At 35.9% G+C, this 27,471-nt stretch overlaps 1 protein-coding gene across 1 annotated transcript in view; it reads left to right on the top strand.

Annotated features, from left to right (window-relative positions):
- The window catches only part of trpn1 (transient receptor potential cation channel, subfamily N, member 1), a 41,791-nt gene that overhangs the window by 4,503 nt on the left and 9,817 nt on the right, over positions 1-27,471 (top strand). Inside the window, exons 3-23 of the mRNA XM_079879761.1 lie at positions 3,507-3,602; positions 4,204-4,317; positions 4,484-4,588; positions 5,465-5,563; positions 10,793-10,894; positions 11,307-11,408; positions 11,892-11,990; positions 14,681-14,881; positions 15,989-16,090; positions 16,179-16,277; positions 18,096-18,224; positions 18,331-18,459; positions 19,042-19,158; positions 21,772-21,870; positions 22,694-22,894; positions 23,719-23,817; positions 24,514-24,720; positions 25,671-25,772; positions 26,494-26,592; positions 26,775-26,927; positions 27,466-27,471. The exon at positions 27,466-27,471 is cut by the window's right edge and continues 102 nt beyond it. Coding sequence (XP_079735887.1) covers positions 3,507-3,602; positions 4,204-4,317; positions 4,484-4,588; positions 5,465-5,563; positions 10,793-10,894; positions 11,307-11,408; positions 11,892-11,990; positions 14,681-14,881; positions 15,989-16,090; positions 16,179-16,277; positions 18,096-18,224; positions 18,331-18,459; positions 19,042-19,158; positions 21,772-21,870; positions 22,694-22,894; positions 23,719-23,817; positions 24,514-24,720; positions 25,671-25,772; positions 26,494-26,592; positions 26,775-26,927; positions 27,466-27,471 — 2,460 coding nt within the window. The remainder of the gene's footprint in view (positions 1-3,506; positions 3,603-4,203; positions 4,318-4,483; positions 4,589-5,464; positions 5,564-10,792; positions 10,895-11,306; positions 11,409-11,891; positions 11,991-14,680; positions 14,882-15,988; positions 16,091-16,178; positions 16,278-18,095; positions 18,225-18,330; positions 18,460-19,041; positions 19,159-21,771; positions 21,871-22,693; positions 22,895-23,718; positions 23,818-24,513; positions 24,721-25,670; positions 25,773-26,493; positions 26,593-26,774; positions 26,928-27,465) is intronic.

Raw genomic sequence — 27,471 nt, 5'->3', positions numbered from 1 at the left:
GTGATCATAGGTAACTAAACCTATGCGCGTGAACTCGACAATCGACTACTTTGGACTTCAACCGAAAACAGGATGTTAACACAGGTATTTGCGCTGGCTTAAATAACATCATTTTTATCCATATCTTTCACATCTACTGCAGTCAGATTCACTCGTGTTCACTCTGAAGGAATCACTCACATGACCTGTGCACTTGTAATGACACATCAAGGATGTTAAGAGGCTAAAAGCAGGTTTAAATATTGCCCCATTGAAGTCAACAGGGTGCAAATTTTAAAAAGAGGATAACACGGTGTAGGCAACACCGATTTTTGTCGTTGTTCTCTGTATTGACAGCACTCCAAATTGACAAAAAAATTTGCTTTAATGGCAATTTAATGGCAAGGAAAGACCCTTATACTTGTGAGCGGCACATATGAGGTGTTTCTGGGTGTTTCTCCCTCAAATCTGCTTCAAGGTCTTGATTGTGGCATTTCTTTGAGGTTTAGAATCCAGTATTCCCGTAATTATTTTGTCTTTTATGAGTTTAATAAAGAACTCTGTCTCGTCTTCTGTCCGAACTAACCGCGTCATCTAAGTCAGGTGACCTGTAAATGCGCAAAAATGGTTTCCATTGCAGTTTCGTGAAATAATCCTTTTTCTAATTGCCTGAAAAATCACATCATGAGAGCGTAAACACTTTTTTTGCGATATATGTGTTTTTTTGCAAAATTGACTTGTTTCCATTGGGCATATTTTCTATTTGCAATTTCAATTTGCGCAATTTGAAGGGTAATGGAAACGCGCGGCTAGTGCCAGAAAACTTAGACTCGACTTGTAATTGATTTCTATAAAATTTGTTCTAAGATAAGATCTTGTGACAAATGTACTTTTAAATGTATTCATTAGCAGATGCTTTTATTCTAAGTGGCTTACAAATGAGGAAAATCACATGCAATTTGTCATTTTGTTAATATTTATAAAGAATATTTTTATTTAATATACACTATCATTCAGAAGTTTGGTGTTGATAAGATTTTCAATTATTTTATTTTTTTTATTTTATTATTTTAAGTCTCTTCTGCTCACCAAGGCTGCATTTATATGATCAAAAACACAGTAAAAACAGTGAAATATTATTTAAATTTTAAACAGCTGTTTTATATGTGAATACATATTAAAGTGTAATTTATTCCTGTGATCAAAGCTGAATTTTCAGCATCATTACTCCAGTCTTCAGTGTCACATGATCCTTCAGAAATCATTCTAATATGATGATCAAGAAACATTTCTGATTATTATCAGTGTTCATATTTTTGTGGAAATGTGACAGTTTTTCTCAAGATTCTTTGACGAACGGGGAAAGTTATTTTGATTAAATAAAACGAGATATCTTGAATAAATGACTTTAGATTAAAAGATTTGATCAAATCTGTGTCTGTCTTTCAGTGTTTCTAAGCCCAAACTGCTCCTGCCACAGTTCAGTTGCCATGGAAACCCCTTTTTGGGTTCCGTCCAGTTCCATTTCATTATTTGATACAATGTTTTCGACTAATGATGGTCATATAGAAAAGTGCTAACAGGGTTGTGTTTCAATTGATTTCTTTGTGGTTAGCCACGCTATAAAGTTACAGCAGCATTAGCATGTTCCCTACTGTAAACAGCTGAAATTGCAGTCTTGCAGGGTTTTTTTGACAAGGGTAGCATAGACGTTTCCAATACCAAAAACGACATATGATTAATCTAAATTCAATTCACCAGCCGCAACTTTATTCTTAAACTGTGGTAATGTGGGTGCAGAGTCGCTATGTGTCCAGTTTGCTTTGAGTTGTAGCTTGGTTTTATATGAAGGATGGCAGCTAGCATCCTTTTCTTCATTTACTCGAAAGCTTACGAGATTATTGCTCATTCGGTAACTCTTGGTGATCCTGCTGGAATGTCTATCCAGCTGTGCGTGTGTGTGTGTGTGTGTGTGTGTGTGTGTGTGTGTGTGTGTGTCAGTGACTCAAAGCTGTCCTTGGATAACCTCTACATGCATTATAACCTTCTTCAAAGACTTCAAATAACTCCTAGTGAAAGAGACAAAGACAATGAGGTCAGTATAAACACTGGACCCAGCTAACAGCGAACGCTCTCTCAATGTTACCAGCAAACATGATTCCAGTAACGTTAATAGAATGTTCGTTCAAAGTTATCAGGTCTTTAATAATGTTTTCAAAACGTTAGCACAAAAACGTTATTTAATCATCTTTCATGAAACTTTTTAGTTGGATGTTCGTCATACATTTTTTAAATGCTTCAGAATGTTCAGGAAACATTCAAAAGTAACATTGCAAGAATGCTTGAAAAATTCTAAAATGGAATGTTCCAGAAACAAGTTTTTGGTAACACTTTATAATAACTGCACGCTATTAATCATTAGTTAAGCATTAGTAAACAGTTAATTTGTCATTTATAAAGCATTAATAGACATTAATAAGCAGTTTATAAATACAGTTATAAATGCTTTGTTCTTGATTTATAAGCATATCTATAATGTGTTTAGTAATTGTATTTTCATACTTTATTAATGATCAATTTATCATTTCTAAATGAAGTATTGCATTATTTACAAACCGTTTATTTAGGAGTTGTCAGTGGTTCATAAGATCACTTAGAACGTGTGAATAAATGATTAATAAACTGTTTAAATACATATTATTAATCAGACATATAGTAATAGTTACTTAGTGTGTTAATAAATGCTTTATTAACATGTATTTCTACAGTAATTAATGGTTAATTCAGGTAGTTATAAAGTATTTAGTAGTGGTCAGTTCACTATGTTTGTGAGCTCATCTAAAGTGAGGACTAGTTATGCCTTGTAAAGCATTTATAAAGGAGATAAACAACACCTAGTTTATAAATAATGCTATACTTCATTTAGAAATGGTAAATTGATCATTAATAAAGTATGAAAATACAATTATTAAACACATTATACTGTAGATATGCTTATAAATCAAGAATAAAGCATTTATAGCTGTATTTAGAAACTGCTTATTAATGTCTATTAATACTTTATAAATTATGAATTAACTGTTTAGTAATGCTTAACTAATGATTAATAGCATGCAGTTATTATAAAGTGTTACCAAGTTGGGGTAAACATTTTTGTTTGATTGTTCAGAGAACATTTTCCTAACTAAATTGGAATGTTAGAAAAACATTTGTAGATCATATGTTTGTTAGATGGGGAGGTTTACAGCAATTTGACAACATTTCAGAGCTCATTTCACTAGAATGAACGATTTCAAAATGTCTCCTTATTTTATCAGTGTTATGATAGTAGCCGTTTAACTCACTAACCCAAAAACTACTTCAGGCCATAGTTCAACATTTCATTTAGATTAAAATATATATTAACCCTAAGAAAAACAGAGGTATACACATGTCTCAGTGTCCTGAAATACACAGAGAATACCACTGAAAACCAATCACAATCTTGTGTTTAATAGCTGTTGTTGTGTGTTGTTTTTGTTGATCAGGACGGCAGATCAGCGTTACATGTCGCCGCCGCTCACTCCAAAGATGAGATCGTCAAACTACTGGCAAGAAAAACTGATCCCAATTTACCAGCAGGGGTAAGATGCTCAATTTACCCATCTTTGTACAGTATGCATTCATTTAAATGTTTTAGTCTTTAAAATAATTTCTTACTCAGAAAGAAATTTTTTTTTACATTTAAACATCTGTATCGAGTTATATGTGGCCATCGCTAACACATTTCTTACTGTTGCACCTTTTTAATCATGTAAATGGCATTGTATTGTGTTAATACAGTCTTTAAATGTGATTATTCACTGACCTCTGAATGCGTGATCGTGACCAACACCACAAACACGTCTCAGAAAACGTTTCCCGTTTGTACAGGAAATGGGCACAACTCCTCAAAACTGCTGATTATGTTTACAGTCTTAGTCTTATTTTAATTTTAATTTTTCAAATATTTTCACAAGAAACATCACAATAATCAATCAAGTTGTTTCCATAGCACTGAATGTTTAATTTTCAAACCCTCTAGAGATAAAAACAACATTTTGTGTATAAATCTCTTAAAGTTTACATGCTGTATTTTAAAGAATACCATGGTATTAACATGTCCAAAAAGCATGAATTACACAGTATTTTTTATAGTATTTTATTCTCACACTGATCTCATTTCACTCTTGTTCACACGTCCAGCCCAGTGATCAGTTGCCCCTGCATTACGCGGCGTCTCGACCGACCGGAGGACTCGGAGTCGTGCAGACGCTGCTCAAGTTCAGCAGCAAAGATGCTCGTCTGACACCAGACAAGGTACAAACACTTCGTTTGCTAACCTTTTAGCAGGCTCCTCCCCCTAGTGGGCGGTGTCATGTTTCATATTACAACATTCACTGCACGGTTTTAGAATCAAATCTTTTTGTAAGCTTGTAAAACACATATTGTTGGAAAGGTCTGAGAAGTTTTCATGTCAATCCAGGACGGCTGCCTCCCGCTGCTGCTGGCTGTCGAAGCCGGGAATGTTGGGATTGTACGGGAACTCCTCTCCGGCCAATCAGAGCCTCAGCTCAGAGCTGTGAAGACCGTAAGCGCCACATGACTTGGCAGACCTGAGGATCACATTCATACGATCATTACTTGCTATTTGAATTGTCAAATAAATGAAGTGGAGTTAAGTAACTGTAATGTAAAGTGTCTATTATTTCCAAACTCCATTTGTGGCGCTGACTAACATGTTTTCAGTTATGGTTAAATTTAATGTAGCTTTCTTCAGATGTAAAGCTCTTAAAATGAAACACTTCATACTTAATGCTCATAGTCGTCATCTCCTCCCCCCGCCCCAGATCTATTAAGCTATTAAGAAATACATCAAAATGCAATTCTTACAGACAATGACAGCAGCTCAAAATGTAAAAAATAAAAGTCTCATTGAAAAAGGCTGAAATTCTCGATAAAACAAACGAGAATTTGTTCATTAGGCTATTACCGGTATTTATTTTATTGGTGTGGGAATTTAGCACAATAAACTCTTTAAACTCTTAATGCTCAAGGAATATCTATCAACGCCATTTAAAATAAATACATTAAAATGCAATTCATTGAGAAAGTTACAGCAAAAAGAAAAATGTCTCAATCTCTTTAAAATCTTTCATTATATCCTAACAAAAAGCAGTGAACTATGAATATTTGAAAACCTTTTTACCGCCAAAAAGTCAATTTGGTACAGCCTCTTTGTTGTCATGTGACACTACTCAATACATATTTTTTTAGGTTGACATTAGTATAAAAGTTTTTCAAAAACACATGAATACAAAGAAGATGTTATACATCCTCATGTGTCACTGACCCGTAACATCAAATCCAGAATCAAATTAGCTTGTTTTGAAGCAATATGACCCAATTTTGCATTCCAGCATGAATGCATCTGATTTGTTTTGTGATGGTTGAATTGTGTTTCCAGGCAAACGGAGACATGGCGCTTCACATCTGCTGCAGACGGAAAGACGTTGACATGGCCAAAGTCCTGGTGGAGTTTGGTGCGAATCCGGACTCTCAGAATGTAAGGAGGTCACAGAAACTCACACACACACCATCACAATGAACAAGCAAAACACATGCAAAAGGCTTTTCTAGTGTTGATTTGTCCTGTTTTTCGAGTCGTTGTCCTGTTGCATACACACGACTTCCGTTGGGCTTCGATTGGTGTACACATAATCTTATCAAACCATGAACATCCAGGGAAAACAGGAATCTTGATACAGCCTCATGTCATTATTAAACTTCAAAATAAACTAGTTAAAATAAAACTAGCTCTAAAAGGCTTGAGGTTTGAAACAGTTTGAGAGCTTATGAACAGCTGATGATCTGCTGTTGGTGAATTATGACATTGCCAATTGTGTATTTGGATATTTGCATATTTTATCTCCCTCATCTTTTTGAATGAGCAGCTGGGAGCTGGTCATTAAAAATATAGATTTTAAAAGTATCAACACAATAATCTGTTTATTACCATTCTTTAAACACATTATTATTGTATTAGCAAACTCCAGTATTGGTCGACCTCTAATTCGTATGTATTGATATATTGATACATAAACCATTTTCAGTAGACCTACATATTGAATGAAACATGTTTTGAGTATTTTAAACTCGCAGTTTCCATGTTTTGCTGATAAGCAATATTAAGTCCTAATTGTATTGCTCTTTATATTGCTATATATAAGTGCTCATTGAATATGTGCTCCAGCCTTTTAATAAAAGTAAAATAATCATGATATATGATTTAATTTGAGATTATGGGTTTGTTCTTTATGGACACACAGTATTAAAAAGTCTTACATTTTCAGTGCAAAAGTGAACTCAAAACTCTTTTTCCATGTTATTAGCAGAATCCAGTTCACTTTTGGAGAAGTCATTAGCCTGGGGATTCAAATACTTTTGAATGGAAATGTATCATAATTTGTGTTTATGCAGACTGATTGTTTATTGATGTGATTTGTGTTTAGTTTAGATTGAATAATCCAGACGTACTTTTTTCCTGCAACTGTATTCCAGGTTTCTTTAAGGCAGTGCATGAACTTGCATTTTCCACCACAATTGTACAGTAAATTGACCCAGATATGAGAGCCAGGAACAGAAAAGAAGAACAGATTTGATCCCACTGAGAGCTTTGATAAGAAAAGACACGAGACAATGACAGAAATGTGGATTGAGGTAATGGATGGAAGTGAGATAATGGATTTTAGAGGAGTTTTGAATAAGGAAAAGGCAGATTTTGTACCCGAGGGCCTTGTTGACATTATTGCCCCTTTTGATTGCTCACCATTTCTGTCTCCATGTTAATGACTTTTCCTTCCTCCTGTCTGTAGCGGAAGACCCATCAACAGTCTCAAAAACATCCGTGACAATTATCCTCTGAGGATGATCAGAGACAGAGAGTGTGATTGCTGATCAGTTCAGCCACATCCAGTACAGATGACTGATTCCTCTTCAGGGCTATTTTAGTGTTACTTACATACTACATTTACATTTACATTTATTCATTTAGCAGACGCTTTTATCCAAAGCTACTTACAAATGAGAACAATAGAAGCAGTTAAATTAACAATAGGGCAACAATATGCAAGTGCTATGACCCTTCCCAGTTTAATCTAACGCAGTACATGTATTTATATATATATATATATATATATATATACAGTACCAGTCAAAAGTTTGGAAACACTACTATTTTTAATGTTTTTGAAAGAAGTCTCTTATGCTCATCAAGCCTGCAGTTAAAAAACAAAAAAACAAAAAAAACAGTAATATTATGAAATATTATTACAATTTAAAATAATGGTTCTCCTTTGTGATGCAAAGCTGAATTTTCATCAGCAAGTACTCCAGTCTTTGGTGTCTTATGATCCTTCAGAAATCATTCTAATATGCTGATTTATGATCAATGTTGGAAACAGTTGTGCTGCTTAATATTTTTTTTATAACCTGAGATACTTTTTTCAGGATTATTTGATGAATAAAAAGTTAAAAAGAAATGTATTTATTTAGAATAGAAATCTTTTGTAACAATATACACTACCGTTCAAAAGTTTGGGAACAATAACTATTTTTTTTTTAAGTAATTAGTACTTTAATTCAACAAGGATGCGTTAAATTGATAAAAGGTGATGGTAACGATTTATATTGTTAGAAATGTTTTGATTTTGAATAAATGCTGTTTTTATGAATAAATGCTGTTAACGTTTTACTCATCAATGAATCCTGAAAAAAGTATTCCAAAAAAATATATTAAACAGCACAACTGTTTCCATCATTGATAATAACTGAGTATCAAATCAGCATATTAGAATGATTTCTGAAGGATCATAAGACACCAAAGACTGGAGTTCTTGCTGATGAAAATTCAGCTTTGCATCACAAAAATAAATTACATTTTAAAATATATTAAAAAAGAGAACCATTATTTTAAATTGTAATAATATTTCATAATATTACTGTTTTTTTTTTTGGTTTTTTTGTTTTTAACTGCAGGCTTTGATGAGCATAAGAGACTTCTTTCAAAAATATTAAAAATAGTAACGTTTCCAAACTTTTAACTGGCACTGTATATATATTGAATTAGCTATTTTTTACATTTTCAGTTTTCACTTTATTTTTAGTTCTAGTATGTTAATGTATTTGGTCTTGGCAGACTAGAACTGCTGCAGAGCAAGTATGGATTTGCTACTGCTAATATATACACAGACAACAATGTAAGACATGCTGCTGCTGCATAAATAGAAATAAATAATAAAAACATAAATCACATAGCAGATCTAGGCAGGTGGAGCTGGGGGAGGTGGAGGGGTTCAGAGGAACTCAGACCAGAATATTTAAATGTTGAACAAGCAATCTCATTGGCTGCAGGATCAACAGAGCCAATCAGCTTGTGCCATACGGTAATTAAATGATTGCTTGCAGATTGCATGTAAAGGACCATCAGCCTGAGCCCTCTAAAGTTTCATGACTGTACTAGATGTATATTAAAAAAAAAAGTGCTTTTGTAAAGTTTTTTTTTATTATTATTATTATTTTATTTATTAATATTTAGGTTTAATTTATTTTTATTTTAGTTTTAGTTCAGCTTTAGTTTTTATTTATTTTATTTTTTAATTAGTCATTTTAGTGCCTCAACTTTAACTAAACGAAATGATGGCTTGGCCACTAGGTTTTCATCTAATATCTATGATTTATTTTATGTCAGCTTTATTTCAATGAAAAAAAAATTTTAATAGGTTTAGTTTTAAATAACGATAACAACCCTGTTCCTCTCCTGCTTTTTTATGTAAATTATCTTCTGCCATGGCAATGTTTATGAAGCCAAAATAAATCCATGTATGTTTTGTTGTTGATGATGGCAAATATTCATCACTACATTAATTCATCTCTAGTGCTCTTACAAAATATTGGGTCCCACTTTATATTAAGTGGCTTTAAGTACTATGTACTTAGATTGAAATTAATAATTTGATACAATGTACTTAATTGTGTAACTACATGTTTTTACATTGTACTTACATTTGAAAAATTCCTGCATGTAATTACAGCTGTAATTTATGTAATTACATTTGTAATTACACAGTTGACCCTTCCCTTACACCTTAACTCACCCTTAAACCCACCCAATCCACCACACCTGTCCTAACCTTACCCGTATCACACCTCGATAGCAGCAAAAGTGTTTTACAATACAACATGAACACAATAAGTTCATTGTACTTATTTTTTTACATAGTACTTAACGCCACTTAATATAAAGTGTGACCAAATATTGAAGACAAAAGAAACACGCCATGTAAAATTGACTATAATGGAATTTAAATATTAGTAATTTTATTAAAAACTAAAATGCTTTAAGAAATTAAAAATAATTCAAATGATTAAAAATAGTTGTAATTTGATTATAACCGACTCCTGTGCATTACAGTAATTGTATTAATTACCCATAATTGCTGTAATACCCATGAATTGAGTGTATGTGAGGATGAAAATATGCTGCATTTGCGTAGGGTCCTGTCACCCCTGTTGTGTGGAAGAGGAAAAGTGCTCTTTAGCGGATTAATTTTATTTATTTTTTGTTCGCTATAACAGCAGTCAATTGCAAGGGTGCGTGAACTTTGATGGGCACATAGCCTGCAATTGCAACATCTGGAGGAGCACTGGGCTTTTTGGAGGGTGGTCCGACCGCAGCGAGACTTAACCCTCCCCTCTTCCAGTCTGGATGATCAGGACTACTTTGGTGTCTTAGGGTCCAGCGTAATCCTAGGCCAGGGTCCCTGACGCTTAGGCGAGAAGCGTTTCGCCTGATGAGGGCGCTGTCATCGCTCAGGCGCTGGCTTGGCTTGCTGCTGAGTCGGCATAGGCTTCTGGCGATCAAGCGTCCGTGTGTGTAGATCACTGCACTGTTATGGCTGTGCAGTAGCACTGCGTTGTTTTATAAAAGGCTTCAGTAATCGGAGAAAAAGGAGTTTTCCCCATCGTGTCTAGCAGACGCAATACGAAGTGACCATTCGAAAGGGAACCTCTTACCTCAAAGTCATGAAAATGAAAGGACCTTTCGACATATGTTCATATTTCTCTAGTTTTGTTGGAGACACTATGCTAGCATTAGAGGTTTGAGGTATGAAGATCATCACGGAGCTGGTTGTTTCTCTTCTGGCCACGTGAAAAAGGGTTACACACAAAAATCCTACTTTGAAATGTAAGAAAAGAAGCCAGTCTTCACTGTCACTGAGCGTTAGCTTTAACGTCGGACGGCTGGGAGTTTCTGGAAGGATCAGGAGTTTTCTGTGAGGTTTGGAAAGGATTGAAGGTTGAGTTTGAAGGGTGGATGGATGGAGGACGATGTTTGTCCTGTTAAAGGCCAGTGAGCAAGTATGAACTTGTAGGTTATGTGCATCATACAGTAATATTCCCAAATTGAAGAAGCACTGATGGATTGTGCTTCATATTTAAGTGCTTTCTGATCAGTTATTCATCGTTCAGTAGACGCCTGTGTTCATTAGAGAGCATCCGAGTGCTTCATCTCTATTTGAAGCGCACACGCTCATATTATTTACAGCACCAAAACCAATAAAGAGACACTGAGGTTTACTAATACACAGAACATACAAGTCAGTGTTGTGCTGCTGTTTGAAATGCACAAATCGTGTGAGCTGACATGCAGATTTCCTATTCGGTGAGATTTCTCCAACTGGATTCGACAGCGCGGCGTTGAGCTAATTACCCAGCATGCCTTGTTTGTCCACAGAATGAGTGGCAGACTCCTCTGCACATCGCCGCCCTGGAAGGAGACGAGAACATGCTGAAGTTGTTATACCTCTGCAAGGCCAGTCCCAACATCTTAGACAAGGTGAGACAGAAAGACACAAAGAGAGGAAACACACAAGTCTCAATATGAATCACCAAAAGCAAACAGTAGCTCTCAAAAAAAATATTGTAAATAAAACAAATATTATTGGAGTATGGTTTACAAGAAAATACTATTTTCAATCTTTCTACTTCACAATATTATGTTTGGTTCAATTAAAAACTTGCTGTTTCTCTCAGAAATCCACCCATCCATTAATTTATTCTTCTGCCCATCCATCCATCCATACATCTATCCATCCATCCATGTATATATCTATCCATTTATTCTTCTGCCAATTCATCCCATCCATCCATCCATATATCTGTCCATGCATACTGTACATGATAGAGGTGTGTTTTTGTCATGTGGCTGTTGCTGATTTGTTCACTTCTTTCTTTCTCTTCTGTCTCAGATGGACAGATCTCCTCTACACATCGCAGCAGAGCAGGGACACACCAATGTCGTCGAGATCCTCACAGAGAAGTTCAAGTCATGTGTGTTAGCAAGAACGAAGGTGATTCGCTTTCAAACCTTTTGTTTTTGCTTACACATACTAAATGCATAGAAAATTTAAAGACAGAATTTAAAGTTGAGGAATAAAAACAGACACAAACGAGTCAATAGTTGTCCAACAGTAGGAGTATAGAGCTACAAAATGAATGTGGAGTTCATATTGAGATCTTTGACTTTTAATTGCAGTCTTGGAGTGCAAATTAGAGCACAGTTTGAGACGATGTTGTTAAAAGATACATATGATGAGATTACTGTAATCTGTTTCTCAGGAGAAACATCTGATAAGCAGGAGATTTCAGCAAAAGTTTCCATTTGTTTTCAAATATATCATTAATGTAATTGCTGTCTAGAAAACAAAGAACTGAGAAATAAAGAGATTGCATATGTTTCTCTTTTATGGTCTTGAACACTAAATGTGTTATTTCCCTGTGCTGTAATCCGTGAACATGTTTCTAATGAATCTCTTCCGGATGATCCCGTACAGGACGGCAACACACTTTTGCACATCGCGTCCCAGTGCGGTCACCCTGCGACTGCTCTCACGCTCCTGAGGAAAGGCGTCTTGTTGCACATGCCGAACAAGGTACTGAACACATCAGAGAAACTAGCTTAGATTAGATTAGTAGATTGATCACCACAAGTGTGATAGCCTGAAGATCAAATCGTGTTTCATATTATAACTCTGGTTGTTGAAGGGTAAAATGTTTGTTTAGATACAGAGCACCTGTTTAGATGTTGTTTTCTGAACTGTTTGTGACTAAACATTAGGGGTGGGAATATCTAGGCACCTCACGATTCGATTCGATTACGATTCAGAGGGTAACGATTATCGATTATTAACGATTTTTTAATTTTTTATTTACTTGGTACTTTTAAAGCAAAGTATTTATGATGACCCATAACGAACTTACTTCCATCTTCCTATATTAATTTTATTAATAAAACAAATGGAAGTGATTTGAACACTGCAAAGAACCAACAGGAAAATAAATGTGTGCCTGTACTAGCAGCGTACTTGTAGTAAATTAATACAAACTTCAGCATATTCTGAATCTCTAGCATTTAATAATAGACTTCTAACCAACATCCTCTTGTTATTTCCAATGAGCAATATAATCCTTCAGACAAAAAAAAAACATTTTGCTGTAGCAAATTCACAAACAGTTTTCGTTCAAAAATATACAGGGGTGCAAACAGCGCGCTTTTCGGCGCCTCCCGCTTTTTTCACGTCAGTTAGGGTGACTTGTGTGAATCGTGCAGATCCGAAGAGTTTTTTTTTTAAGGAGGGGGGGGGGGGGATTTGAGAGGGTCTGATTATAATTTAACCAACAGTAATTCTGGATTGCGTCCACCAACAAGTAAATAGGAAATAAGCGCATCAGAACACTGCGCGCCAAAACCAGCAGTATGTGCGCAAGCGTGAACCACTAGTGTTTCTGTCTCACTCTGGATCTGCCGCGCGCTGCATCACATTTCTCTCTGCGTGGCGTGGAGTGTCCGTTTTTATGTCGGCTCTCATGTTAACTGGTTAGAGCTTGTGTTAGAGCACAATGCCTGCGTGACACACACACTTCTCGAGCCGCGCCGAAACCGTGTGCTAGAAATAGAACCGCAACAGACGCCTATTTTTCACGCGACACGCAAGAGTGTTGGAAGTTTTCAGACAAAATAGAAGGCGCAAATATTAATAAATTACATTTTGATGCTTGAAAGTCTCTCGTTTTTGACAAATGCATATATAATTGTAATTTAAAAAATAGGCCTAATTATCGATTTTCAAATATTGCCCCTGTCAATAGGCCTACAGAACGAAATATTCTGTAGCCTATTTTGCCGTCAATACTGCCGACGTTGTCTTTGCTGTATCACTCAGGCTATATATATTATGTTTAATAACATCCAAATGTAGATGGTCTGTCGGCGCACAGAGCCACGCAGTCGCAGACAGCACGTGAAGTTCGTGAACACCGAATTCCCTTTTCTTTCTTATCCATTTGTGTTTGAACAGACATGTGCACGAAAAAAAAGCCAGTGTCCGTCTCAACGAGTTTCCCCGTAAACGCAGTCAAAATAAAACCGGTATTAGATACGTGCATTTGTCTTAAAGGGACAGCACCCAATATACCTGCAGCTGTTTGTGTCACCAAAGTTAATCAAACAACAAAAGAGAAAGAGAAAAATCACGTTTTGTCAAAAGATAAACTGTATTAATACTTAATACAGTTAATTTACCTGAAAAACATAAAGCACTGCTTTATTTCTCGTGTATTTGTGTTTACTTTTATTGTATTTATATTTGTATTTTGTTTATTAGTTTCTATGCAGATGCACTAGGCCTACCCAACACAATTACCCCAATCATCCTAGAATTATTAATTCTTTACAAAAAGAGCTATTCAAATCTTTAGGTGAAATTGTTTTCAGGAAGTAGCAGTAAAGCAAGAAGAAGTGCAAGATAGTTTTTCTAAATTTCATTTGACTCTATGTGCCTATAGGGGTGGGTTGGGGATGGTGGCAATGTAGTATCTGGATATTTGCCGCGGGACGAGGGCTTCGATTACCTCTCTCTTTTTTGACCATACATGTGTTTGCACCCCTGAATATAGAATTATGTACCAGAAGCTCTCATACATATGATGCTTGTGGACTTACGCATATTCTGAATAATTAGTAACATACAAAGCCGCTCTTATACACAACTAAATAATAAAGAGTTATGACTTGAAATGTTTGCTGTATACCACAATCAAAAACAGCTTATACAAAAAAAGTGAATGAACATCTGCAGAGAGCACAGTCAAAATGTAACTTTTTGTGAATGGCATTGCACATATTGCAGGGCAGTATAACGTACGTATAACAGATCGGTTTACAGTATATTGATGTGAAAACTAAACAATACAGAAAGCAGCTCTCATACAAAAATACTAAATAGGTAACAATGAAATTGCCAATTTTCCATACGCTAGCTTTTAACGAAGAGGGTGCCGTTCGAATTTGGCACTCAGCCATCATGCGTCTGTTATGTGCGCGCCAAAGACTGCACGCGCACTGCACGTCCGCTTAGAGTTCCGCCTTTTGCGTTCCGTCAATATTACGTTATTAGAAAAAGAAAAAAAATTTTTTCCGAGAATCGATTTTTTGACATTTGTGAATCGATTCAGAATCGTCCGCATCGCGATGCATCTAAGAATCGATTTTTTCTCCCACCCCTACTAAACATTTATATAATGTATTATTGTGCATAATTGGATGTTGTGTAATTTTTGGCAGTCAGGGGCGGTTTGTCTTCACGCCGCGGCTAAGAAAGGCCACACGGCTGTAGTGAAGGCTCTGCTCCAGAAGGGGGCGCACGTGGACGCCACCACTAAAGATGGACGGACGGCTCTTCACATCGCAGTGGAGAACTGCAAGCCACAGGTGGTGCAGATGTTACTGGGATTCGGGGCACATGTGCAGCTCAGGGGAGGAAAGGTAACGAGAACACCTTAAAAAAACGGTTACACTTTATTTTGAGGTGTCAATGTTACAGTGTAATTATATATTTAAGTACTGGGTAATATTAAGCAACTACATGTACTTACAATAGGGTAAAGGTAGAATTACTATTTGGTTGAAGGTTAATTACATGTAATTTTGCATAATTTACTGTTATTACTATGGTAAGTACATGTAACATATGTAACAAGGACACTGTAAAATAGTGTTACCATTTACACCAGAAATTTCCATCAGAGTTTAGTGAAATTGAATGCATTAATTAGCATTAATGAACAATGAACAAAACATTTGCATACCCTCTAGCTTGCTTCCTAATCTAGCTGTCTAATAAATAAACCTGGTTCTGTATATTATGAATATTGTTGGCTCTTTGACAAATTGCTTTTATTCCTCTTTTGTAAGTCGCTTTAAATAAAAGCATCCACTAAATGCATAAATGTAAATGTATTAATATTTGTAGTTAATTAAAATGCAGCTGTTTATTATTAGTTCATGTTAACTCATTAGGCTAAATGATATTGCTAACTTTTTATTTTAATAATGCACAAGTTAGGGTAATTATAGTGAACTAAAACCATTAAAAACATTTTGTTACTTGAAATAAAAAAATGTTTTTTTTTATTGTTTTAGAAAATAAAACTTGTTTTAGTTCAGCTACTTGCCTAGGAAACAATTCTCATATTCATTTAGTTTAAAATGTATTATTATTATTATTATTAATAAAATAACTAAAACTAAACTGAAGTAAAATTACATAGAAAAAGATCAAATAGACATAAAAGACAAAATATAAAATAAAAACTACATCAAACTATTAATAAAATCCATAATAGAATGTCAGTTTTACTAAAATAACAGTGGTATTAGTAAATGTTGACAGTAACATTAACTGAGATTAATAAATACTTTATAAGTATTTTTCATTGTTAACTAATGATTTGAAAGAATCTACAAAATGTATCAGTGCAAGAAAAAAAAAAAGGTTTCGCCTTAAAAAATTAAGGAAAGTAGTTGGTATATACATTGGATCTACAGGGAACGAAAGCAAACCCTTGGTTCGTGTGTGTGTCCTGTATTCAGGCGCAGGAAACCCCTCTGCACATCGCAGCGAGAGTGAAGGACGGTGTGAGAGCGGCTGAGATGCTTCTGAAGAGCGGCGCGGATGTGAACGCAGAGCAGGAGGTCGTCAGAAGGGGGCGTCACTGGGTCACACAGTTATACTGGATGTTCTGTAACATGGCACTGAAACAGTGTTTTCCTCTCTCATCAGAACGGAGAGACCGCTATGCATGTAGCCGCGCGTCACGGCGCTCTGGAGATGATGCGAGCGCTGATCCAGGAGGGCGGCGACGTCACCTGGAAATCGAAGGTACGTTACCAAACATTCCTGGAGAGATGCTGCATCTTGAGCTGAGACACTGCAAGCAGAAGTTAAACAATGAAATATTAAAATAAAATACATTAAATGATGTTAATACATACTAACTCATTAATGATATAGAATCATAAAAAATATATATTAATAACATTTTTCTTTTGTAACATTTTATAATGAGGTTGTATATATTAACATTATTGACAAACAAACAATTTATAATTTTGTAATTTTGAGTAAATATATAATAAAAATTTTAGTGATTAAATTATATTTAAATAAGAAAGTGTTGAATTTAATTTCTGAAACACAAAACTGAAATTAAAGGTGTGTGTGTGTGTGTGTGTATATATATATATATATATATAATATTTATTTATTTTATTTAGTGCTTACATTTTAATATAGTTTTTTTTTTAATTAAATTCAACCCACCCACCCCACTTTTTAAAAATATATTTCGTACAATATAAGATAAAGCTATACTAAGATTTAAATTATATATATATATATATATATATATATATATATATATATATACAGGGCCTGAAGTTAACTTTTTTGACCACCAGCCACTGTGGCAGGTGGATTTAAAAATCCACCCGCCACAGTGACTTTTTACCAGCCAGTTTTTTTTTTTTTTTTTTTGCCTCATAAAAGGTGAAAAAAAAAGGAACTGCACAAACATTTGTTCTTTAACTTGTAAGAATACACATTTAAGTGCTGTCAAGTTATTAACGAGATCCATACAAGTAATAATAACTCTTAGAATACAGATATAGACCGAGTGCAGCTCGTAGGCTATGCAAACAAATCACACGCGGCTGTGTTGATCGCTGGGCAGCTGTTACAGCGTTCAGGAACCGTTATGGTGCGTTCACACCGGAGGCGAATAGCGCGTCAGGCGCGAATTTAGACGCATATTCGCGTTTGGTGCGTATGGCTGACTTCGTTTAAATGTCAAATAACAACAGTTACAAAAAAAACCCCGCAAAGACCCAGCCGCTTTAGTTACTGTAGCTATGTCCGACAAGTTACACCGAGCTCACGCCAAACCATGATCTCACGCAATGAAAAACACATCGCGCAGCAGACAACACGCTGACAGACAAGACAGTCCTGGTTACTTTTGATTTTAAACAAAGTATCAACGTTAAAATTTGGTCATTTTTAAAGAAATTTAGACAATACCGTTTTGTGGCTCTGTAATGTGTCTTGACAGATCGCTGTGGTGCCTCAGTTAAAGCTGCTTGTGAACCGATCATCTCTTCCTTCTAGTTAATTTATAGCATAAAATAAACATGAATGAACATAAGAAGGAATGTAGTTTTAACTGCGGAAAGTTGTCAGTAGGTCTACTCAGTACACTCCGTTTTTTCAAGTTCAAATCATCCAACGTTGAACTCTCCTGACTGCTTTTATTTGTCGGACAAAAAAAAAAAGGCGGATTCGGCGGATTATGATTGGCCAGATCGCCGTCAATCAAACTCCCCGTGAAGGGTCGATTCTCATTGGCTACCTGCCAATGTGGCAGGTAGATTGACAGTGTTACCCGCCAATTGCAGAATTCACCCGCATTTGGCGTGTGGTCGGGTGTTAATTTCAGGCCCTGTATATATATATATATATATATATATATATATATATTATTTTTGTTTTTTTTATTAATTTATTTATTTGCAGTCATTATGTCTGTCTATATCTATCTATCTTTCTGTCATTCTATCTTTCTGTCATTCTATCTTTCTGTCATTCTATCTTTCTGTCATTCTATCTGTCTATCTATTTTTTTATATCTTTTTTTTTATTCAGGTTGATGAAAACTCTCTCCATGTTGCGGTGCGTCACTGTCACGCTCCCGTGATGGAGGAGATCTTAAACTCTCTGACCAATGAGAGAAGCCATCAGGAGGCGGAGCTCTGCGTCCGTGAAGGGAACCAGGTCAGACTCAAAGATAAATAAATGGTAATGACGGGATAAACTACAAATGCACCTGAGACAAATGAAACCCAGCATGCTTTGCTTGTGCGTGGTGGTGGTTTGGCAGATCGGTGAGACGCCACTGCACCTGGCAGCTCAGCTCAGGAGGGACTCAGTGCATCAGACAGATGAGGACATCTGCATCATCAAGACCCTGATGGAGCATCATGCTGACATCACTGCCGTCACCCGACAGGTGTGTGTCGGCCAGTCACATAATGGGCCCTATTTTAACTATCTAAGCGCATGGTCTAAAGTGCACGACGCAAGTGCACTTAGGGCGTGTCCGAATCCACTTTTGCTAGTTTAATGACGGGAAAAATGGTCGGCGGTCCCGGCGCATGGTCTAAAAGGGTTGTCCCTATTCTCTCAATGAGTAATGGGTGTGTTTAATAAGCAGAGTGTGTGTGTGTAATAAGCAGAGTGTGTGTGTGTAATAAGCAGAGTGTACGCGCGTTGTGGATCCGCCTATAGGCGCACATTACTAACACGCTCTTTAAATAACAAAAAATATATATTGCGCCATTGACTTTAGACCAGGTTTCAGTTGGTCAATGGCTCAGTCTATTTCAGTTCCTCAAAATAGCAACGCGCCAACAATGTGCCTGAACACACATCTCGTTTTCAGACCAGCAGCCCATGGGCGCACAGATGGGTACAAATGTATTTGCTATTTAAACAATGTGGTGCAGGACGTGAAAATGACCCAATGCACATTTTTAAACCAATCTGATTAGTATTCAGTAAGCTAGTATTCTGAACATGTTGCTTTACTCAGAGTGGAGAGACGCCTCTTCATTACAGCGCCAGGGTGGGAAATACTGCCGTTCTTCAGGAGATGCTCAGTAACGTCCCCACCAACCAACTCCAGACTGCCATCAACAAACACAGCAAGGTATGAATCAACATGAGATCTGCTTCACATCTCAGAAAGATCCCAGAGTGATCTGGCACTTTATTAAAGGGATAGTTCACTTAACCCTCTGGGGTCTGGGGTGTTTTTGGGGTCCTTGAGATGTTCTGACATGCCCTGACATGCCCTGACATTTGTGCTTTTTTCAGTTGCTTATAAACATATTAATGGCAAAGGTGTAAATTCACTCTATATAGCACAAACAGGACTTCCATAATATGTGAGCCACATGTATGTACATGTTTTCATTTTTGAGAGAATAATGTTTATGCATGGTTATCGAAAAAACTAAAAATTAAAGTTTCTGAAATAAGGCCACAAAACACATACTAAATATGTGGCAATAAGACTTTTGACTAATGGATTTCATCGCCTAGTGTTTTTTCTTCAAAATGATATGAAAATCATCTTGCCTAATCATTCACAAAAAAACGATACATTGATTTTAGTTTTGTGAAACACTTTTAGTTTGGAAAGCCAATATGCGGATGGGGCGTAAACGCTCCAACAGCATCATGCATATGTAGTAGTTCACACCTGGTGAGACTACGTCCCTGCATACTTAATGAGCCATTCATTCAGGTATGTCACCTATAGCTAACTTAAATATACAAGCTTCATAAAAATGATCATTCTAGGAGAAAATTTCAGATGGCATTTAGAGGCTTTTGCATCTGAACTCTTCATATATACACACACACATATATATATATGCATGCACATACATACTTTATAATCTTTTCAAAACTAGTCAACGTCTTTCAAAACTAAAGTATACATTTTATCATACGTATTTCAAAGTAAAGGATTCATTAGTTAGTTGATGACTTTATTTTTGACAAAACACATACAGTATATATTCCTCATCTCAGTATAGCAATAGAGTTTGCTAAAAGCTGTTCATTCAATACAGCAGTATTTGAAAATCGAACATATTTAGTAAAATTACATTTATATTTGCATTTATGTCAAAACCTAGACACTTTTAAACATCAAAAGGACATTTATTAATATGTATTCGTGTCAAAATGACAAATAAACAGATTTTCCTATTCAATTTTGCATGGAAACGCTTCCAAGACGCTTGCGTGTCGCGTGAAAAATAGGCGTCGGTTCTATTTCTAGAATGCACGCGTTTTCCACGCGGCTCGTGCCGCGCCTGAGACGCGCGTCTCACACAGGCAGTATGCAAACTCTAAACTGTTAACATGGATGGGAGCCGAAATAAAAACGGACACGCCACGCAGCTGAGACGCTTACGCCACGCATCCAGTGTTTCACCATGGTTTCACCGGCCTTATCCAGCGGATGTGGGCGTTTCACAGGTTTGTATGGATCGCCTCACATTTGCGTTTGAATAGCGCGCTCTCCGTAGGCGGAGTCACATTAAAACTTAATTAGCTGAGATGAGAACGACTGACATCTCTCTCTTTACATACATATTATATAAACTGTGAATATTTGTTTTTTATAAAATTACTTCATTTGAAAGAAGAGAATTCAAGCTTCATGCCTGTGTGACTGTATGCCTGTTTGACTGAGTATTCGCTGAGTTACAGTTCATTTTCGGACGCGTTTCAGAATTGACTTCACTGACGGAGAGTAGGCAGAACTCGCATCATGTTTATTTTTCTTTATTTGGCGAAAAGCACAACACTTTGTTTTTATTATGAGCATACACAAAAAAATACACACTAAACGGGATCGATTGATGTATAACACAAGCATATAAGATAAAAATTAATATTTTTTTTTTAATTTTTTTTTTGCACTCATACGGAAAAAAACGAGCCTATCGCGCCGGCGCGATAGCCGACCTCAGGGGGTTAAAAAATGAAAATTCTGTCATCGTTTACTCACCCTTAAGTTGTTCCAAACCTGTATGAGTGTCTTTCTTCTGTTGAACACAAAAGAAGATATTTTGAATAATATGGGTAAGCTAACAGTCGGTGGGCCCCATTGACTTCCATAGTGTGGGGAAAAAAATACTATGAAAGTCAGTGGGGTCCAATCAACTGTTTGGCTACTGAGATTCTTCATAAATATCTTCTTTTGTGTTCAGCAGAAACATTTGGTGAAAAAATCCTCAAAACACTAATAAAATGGTTTTGCTTGTGCTATTTTATTATATACTATTATCATTTTTATTACTATTTTGGATAAGGTTTTATTTTTATATTTTAAATTAAATTTAAATTTTTAGTAATTATGTTGCTTTTTTCACTTTTAAATATTACTTTTTAGGTTTAATTTATTTTAGGTTTAGTTTTAATTTTATTTTTGTTTTAGTTTTAATTCAGTTTGATTGATTTCCAGTCAGCAATTCAAGTGCTTCAACTTATTTCAGTTAGTTGGCAGGGCAACTTATTTTTCATCTAACAATAATATTTTATTTTGTTTCATTTTAACTTTATTTTAATTATCAAAAAATAGTTTTAATAGTTTTAATTAACAATAATAACTCTGGATGCAAACCTTTATTTTGCATGTTTTCTGTCAGTTTGGCACAGTAGCTTCACTGTAAACATTTTGGTGTAGATAAAGTTGAGCTTGTGTATTGATGTGTTTGTGCATATGTTGGTGTGTGTGTCACAGAACGGCTGGTCTCCGCTGTTGTTGGCCGCAGATCAGGGTCACACAGAGGTCGTGAGGGTCCTGCTGCAAAACAATGCCAGAGTGGACGTGTTTGATGAGGTCAGAAAGACGATTAATCACTTAAGCTTATTACTGACACGTCTGGATCAGTGTTACTTTAGCATTGTTTATGTACTATTATAGTATGTATTAAGATTTTAGTTTGTTTTAATTATTTTAGTACAGATGGTAATATGATACTGAATAATTGCTGTATTAGCCATGCTACTCCAAGAAACTTCAAAGAAATATAAAAAAAATATATGTTTTAGAAGTAACATTAGTAACAATAGTATTTATTTGCTAGTGTAGTATTTAATACGTAGCATGCAGTTTAAAGTGCCCCATTATGCTTTTTTTGGATATTACCTTTCATGTAGTGTGTAATAAAGCTGTTTGTGAATGTAAAAGCTCTGTTTCAAAGATGCACAACAAGTAAAGTTATTTTCTCCCAAAAGAAAAAAGCGATTCTGAACTGCCTGAAACGAGTCGTCAGTAATTTCAGTCTTACTTCCTGCTTAAACCTACATAGGTTTGTAACACATCTGCATAATATCAGTCTATGGTTTTCATTGGCTACTGGTGAACAGCGTTTGCTTTGCCCCGCCCTCAAACACTGTAGTTTGAGACTGGAAGAGTTTGGTCCGAGTTGTTCATGTCGAGAAGACGCTGTTTTCTGCTGCCAAAGCAAATCCACTTTGATCAGATCCCTTGGATGCATGTAAGCCTATTGTGAGAGACATCCAAAGCAAAATGAGGTACCTATAAAATAGCATAATAGGGGCACTTTAAATAATTGTATTACATAATAGCCTTTTATTTTGAGACTTTCCGTCCTGAAGAACTTGATTCATGAATTGTGATTTTTGTGAAATATCAACAGGAGGGGAAGGCCGCCATTCATCTGGCGGCAGAACAAGGTCATCAAGACATTGTGGATATCCTGCTGTCCCATAAGGCCTTTGTGAACGCCAAGACCAAACTGGGCCTGACGCCTCTTCACCTCAGCGCTCAGAGCGGGTCGGCGTGGCTCGTCCGGTTACTGGTGGAGACCCATCAGGCCAGCGTTGATGCTCTGTCTCTGGTAAGAGCCGAGCTCTCTGCAGAGATTATAGGGGCTTTCGCACCGGAGGAACATTTTCATAGTTCCTAGAACTGTTGGCGGAAGTTCCCGGTTTTTGGCGTGTTCGGAACTAGAAACAATTTTAGTTCTAGGAACTCCTTTTGGCTCCTACGTCAGAGTCGATCTAAACCAGCACTATAGGAACTATACGTGACGTTAGTGTGCGCTTATTGGCCGAATGCACGCAAAACACCTGCACCCGCCGTTTTAAAAAAAGGCTGTGTAAACACACAGATTATAGTCTATATTTACTCCAGAAACTAACTCGACGAACATGGAAAACAGTGAGTGATGGGCCTCTAAACCTTTACACTGAGGAGAAAATCCAATGCGACTTTGAGGAGACCAAGTGAAACATGATTATGCATTTCTGCTCAGCTAGTGACACTGGACATCATCGACCACACGGCATACGCTAATAACTTTTCATTACTGTCTACTTTGTATGTATAACTATCTAATAATGTATTAGACAGGACTGTTAGACAGATCGTAAACTAATGAACACAGAGAATGCGAGCACTGTTTGCTCAGGCTCTGGCGTTCTCAGTGCCGTCAAAATAAAGGTCTGCCGTACCGTCAAAATAAAAGTCACAACAACAAGTGCAGCTTACGTCACTTCAGAGTTCCTACTGGCGGTGCGAATGCAACCAGGAAAACGTTCCTATGGGAACCATTAGTTCTCGGGGAAACACCCTGGTGGCTAGATCCTAGAACTATCCGGTGCGAAAGCCCCTCATGTGACTTAAGCCGGAGAAACTCAACTGGATGTCTCTTGTTCACAGAGAAAGCAGACGCCTCTTCATTTGGCAGCCGTCGGCGGGCAGCTGGACGTTTGCAGCAGCTTATTAAACCTGAAAGCTGACATCACTGCCGCAGATATCGTGAGTGATGTGACACAGCTCTGTCAGCTGCAAATATGACACGGAAACATTGCCATAAATAATGCTTTTATTTAATCTTGCATCACGTTTCCACCCTCAAATCTACCAATATTTCGATTTGACCCTTTTTAATGTTTCTAACTTCAAAAATGTACTTTATATATATTATATTATATTATATTATATTATATTATATTATGTTACAGTACATGGTTAGTGCAATTACATTAATAAACAATTTACCTTACAACACTTTACAAAAAGTTTTCATATGTTAACATTAGTTAACATGAACTGACAATGAACAACATTTACATAATTTATTTATCTAGTTAATGTGAATTTCAGCATTTACTAATACATTTTTAGGATCAAAAAGGTAACTGTTAACATTAGTTAATGCACTTTTAAATAACATGAAAAAACAATTATGCATATTTTGATTCATAAATTCATGAATATATATTCATAATTTCATATTTAAATCATTGTCATGTAAATGCACCATTTCATGCTACTTCAGATGCACATTTCTGCTGTGTAAAGGTAGTATAAGATATTTGATATATATTCTCAGAATAAGTCTTTATATGTTATGGTAATTTGGCTTCTCATATTCCCCAAGATCCTGTTTTTCCGACTCCTACAACTCTATAGCTGACAGATAATGGATGGTTTAGTGCCGTTGTGTTTCAGCGCGGACAGACTCCTCTTCATCTGGCGGCGGAGAGCGATCACTCTGAGGTGGTGAAGCTGTTTCTGAGGCACAGGCCTGAATTAGCCACACTAGCTAACATGGAGGGCGCGACCTGCGCACACATCGCTGCGGCTAAAGGCAGTGCGGCTGTCATCAGAGAACTGCTCATGTTCAGTCAGGGAGGACCGCTCACACTCAACAACAAGGTCAGGTCAAGGGTTAAAGGGCACCGCCGTTCAGGAAAGGACATCATTTTATGTTTTATTATTTTAGTATCATTGAGATACTATTAACACACACACAAGGTTTTGAAATAGATTTTATTTTTGTATTTTCCAAGTTATTTTGTTGTGATTTTTTTTTTTTTTTTTTTTTATTGAGCTATATAGTGTTTGTTTTTTATTTAAAATGTTCATTTAGTACAACTAAAAAGTTGGCAACTGGCTGAAATAAAATAAGTTTAAGGTTTTTTGTATTTTATTTCAGTTAACATATTTTATTTACATATTTTACATATTTTAAGTAATGAATTTTTTTTTTATTATGTTTATATAGTGTTTATTAATTGAGTTTTATTCATTTTAGAACATTAAATTAAACTAAATTAAAATAAGAATTGTTTCCTTGACAGCTAGCTAAAATAAAATACGTTTAAGTTTTTTAAAATATTTTATTTCAGTTAACATTTATTTTATTTCAAGAAATGAAAATATTTTTATGGTATTATTTTATTATTGTTTTTAAAATATGTCTATATAGTATTTATTTTGATTTTGTTTTTAGTTTATTTTCAGTTTATTTTTGTAAAATATTTTTTCAGTTACCACTAATTTTATTTCAAGTAATGAATATTTTTCATGTTTTTATTTAATTTTTATTTTTTTTTAAATATGTCTATCTAGTGTTTATTCATTTTTATTTCAGTTTTAGTAATTGTATTATATCAAGTTGAACTAAATTAAAATGAAGAATGTTGCCTTGGCAACCAGCTGAAATCTTTTTTTTTTTTTGTATTTTGTATTATTTCAGTTAATGTTTGTTTTATTTCATGTTTTGTTTAATGCTCTTTTAATGTTTTACTTTGTTTCATGTCTTAGTTGACTGTAGTTACCCTTTATATCTTATGCTCTTTCTAACTAAAGCTAACTCTGTCCAGGCTAACGGCGTGTGTCCACTGCATCTGGCAGCCGCTGGCGGACACACGGAGGTGGTGAAAGTGCTTCTGGAGGCCGGAGCTTCAGTGACGGAGGAGGATCCGGTGAGTCCGGCAAACAGTTAAAGACTTGTACGAGAAGTTTAAAGGGCTGGTATAATGCCCTTTTCACAAGACGTGAAATAAGTCTCTGATGTCCCCAGAGTGTGTATGTGAAGTTTTAGCTCAGAATACTCCACAGATATTTTTATATAGCATGTTAAAATTGTCACTTTTTGAGGGTGAGCAAAAACACACGGTTTTTGTGTGTGTCCCTTTAAATGCAAATGAGCTGCTGCTCCCGGCACAGGGGGTGGAGCTTTAAGAGCTTGTGTCCTGAAAATGAAAAAAAAAACTTTTAGCCTTTTATGTTCAAACCGGAGTCAGACAAAGATGGAGCAGAAGTGACAACATGTAGACAGCATTTCTGAATGGTTAGTTGATGAATTTATGTAGCTTATGTGTCATTGATTAGCATATTCTGTCATGATAATCTATAAATCGCGTTCTTGGGGATGGGGTTTATGTAAATTTTAGGAATTTACATGTCGGACATTTACATGTTTACATGAGGAATGTGGTGTAGTCTCTACCAGCCGTTTGTTGTAGTCCTTAAGAAGCGATTTCTGTAAAAGCAAATATCTCCCTTTGCTCTGAACTTTGAGCGTTGTAACTTTGCAGATGTTGATTATGCTCAAACAGCAACATTACACACTAACTAAAGAAAAGTGAAATCATAATCAACCTCAAGAACTTTGATAATTCCACTGACCTTTGACCCTTTCAGGAGGGCATGACGGCCATTCATTTGGCAGCCAAGAATGGACACACTCATATTCTGGAGGTGCTGAAAGGAAGCGTTTCCCTGAAGATCCAAAGCTCCAAGGTTCTTCATATGAACACATGACATCTGCTTATAAACGTTAAACAGAACAAAACTGTGATGTTAAAGTGAGAACTGTGTGTGTGTGTGTGTGTGTATGTGTGTGTGTGTGTGTGTGTGTGTGTGTGTGTGTGTGTGTGTGTGTGTGTGTGTGTGTGTGTGTGTGTGTGTGTGTGTGTGTATAGACGGGGTTAACTGCTCTGCACGTGGCAGCCCGTTTCGGACAGGTGGACTTTGTGAGGGAAATCCTGACTAAAGTCCCGGCCACGATACGGAGCGAATTCCCAAACAACAGCGGCAAAGATGACGTGAAGAGACGTGAACAGCCATTAGCTGAGGTGACACCGTTTCACTCAATTCAATTCATTTTATTCAGTTTATTTATTCAGCGCTTTTCACAATGTATTACGTTTCAAAGCAGCTGTACAGAAAATGCTATTAGAAAATACGACAAGTGTATGTGATACATTTAAATAAAGCTGGAACATTTCCATGAAATAATTGTGTAAATTTTTTATATACTTTTTATATACTTCTAAGTTATCCCTACTGTATTTATGCGTAATGTATAAATTAATTTATTAATACATATTTACACAGTGACAGTCAAGTTTATTCTGAGTAGGCTCTGCATTCAGTATATTATAAAAAAATAAATATTATTATACAAATTTAATAATTTACTATTATTATATAATATATTATTATAATATATTATATTATTTTTATTAATATTTTAGTGAATAAATTCATTATATATTTATAATTTTTTGTGTGTGTGTCTGCGTCTCGGTGCGTGTTTGTGTGTGTGTGTGTGTGTGTGTGTGTGTGTGTGTGTGTGTGTGTGTGTGTGTGTGTGTGTGTGCGTGTGTTCAGTCAGGT

Source organism: Squalius cephalus (assembly GCF_949319135.1).
Source record: "Squalius cephalus genome assembly, chromosome: 8".
NCBI classification, from domain to species: Eukaryota; Metazoa; Chordata; class Actinopteri; order Cypriniformes; family Leuciscidae; genus Squalius; species Squalius cephalus.
Note: the sequence above shows the minus strand (reverse complement) of the source record. Positions and strands in the feature narration are given on the sequence as shown.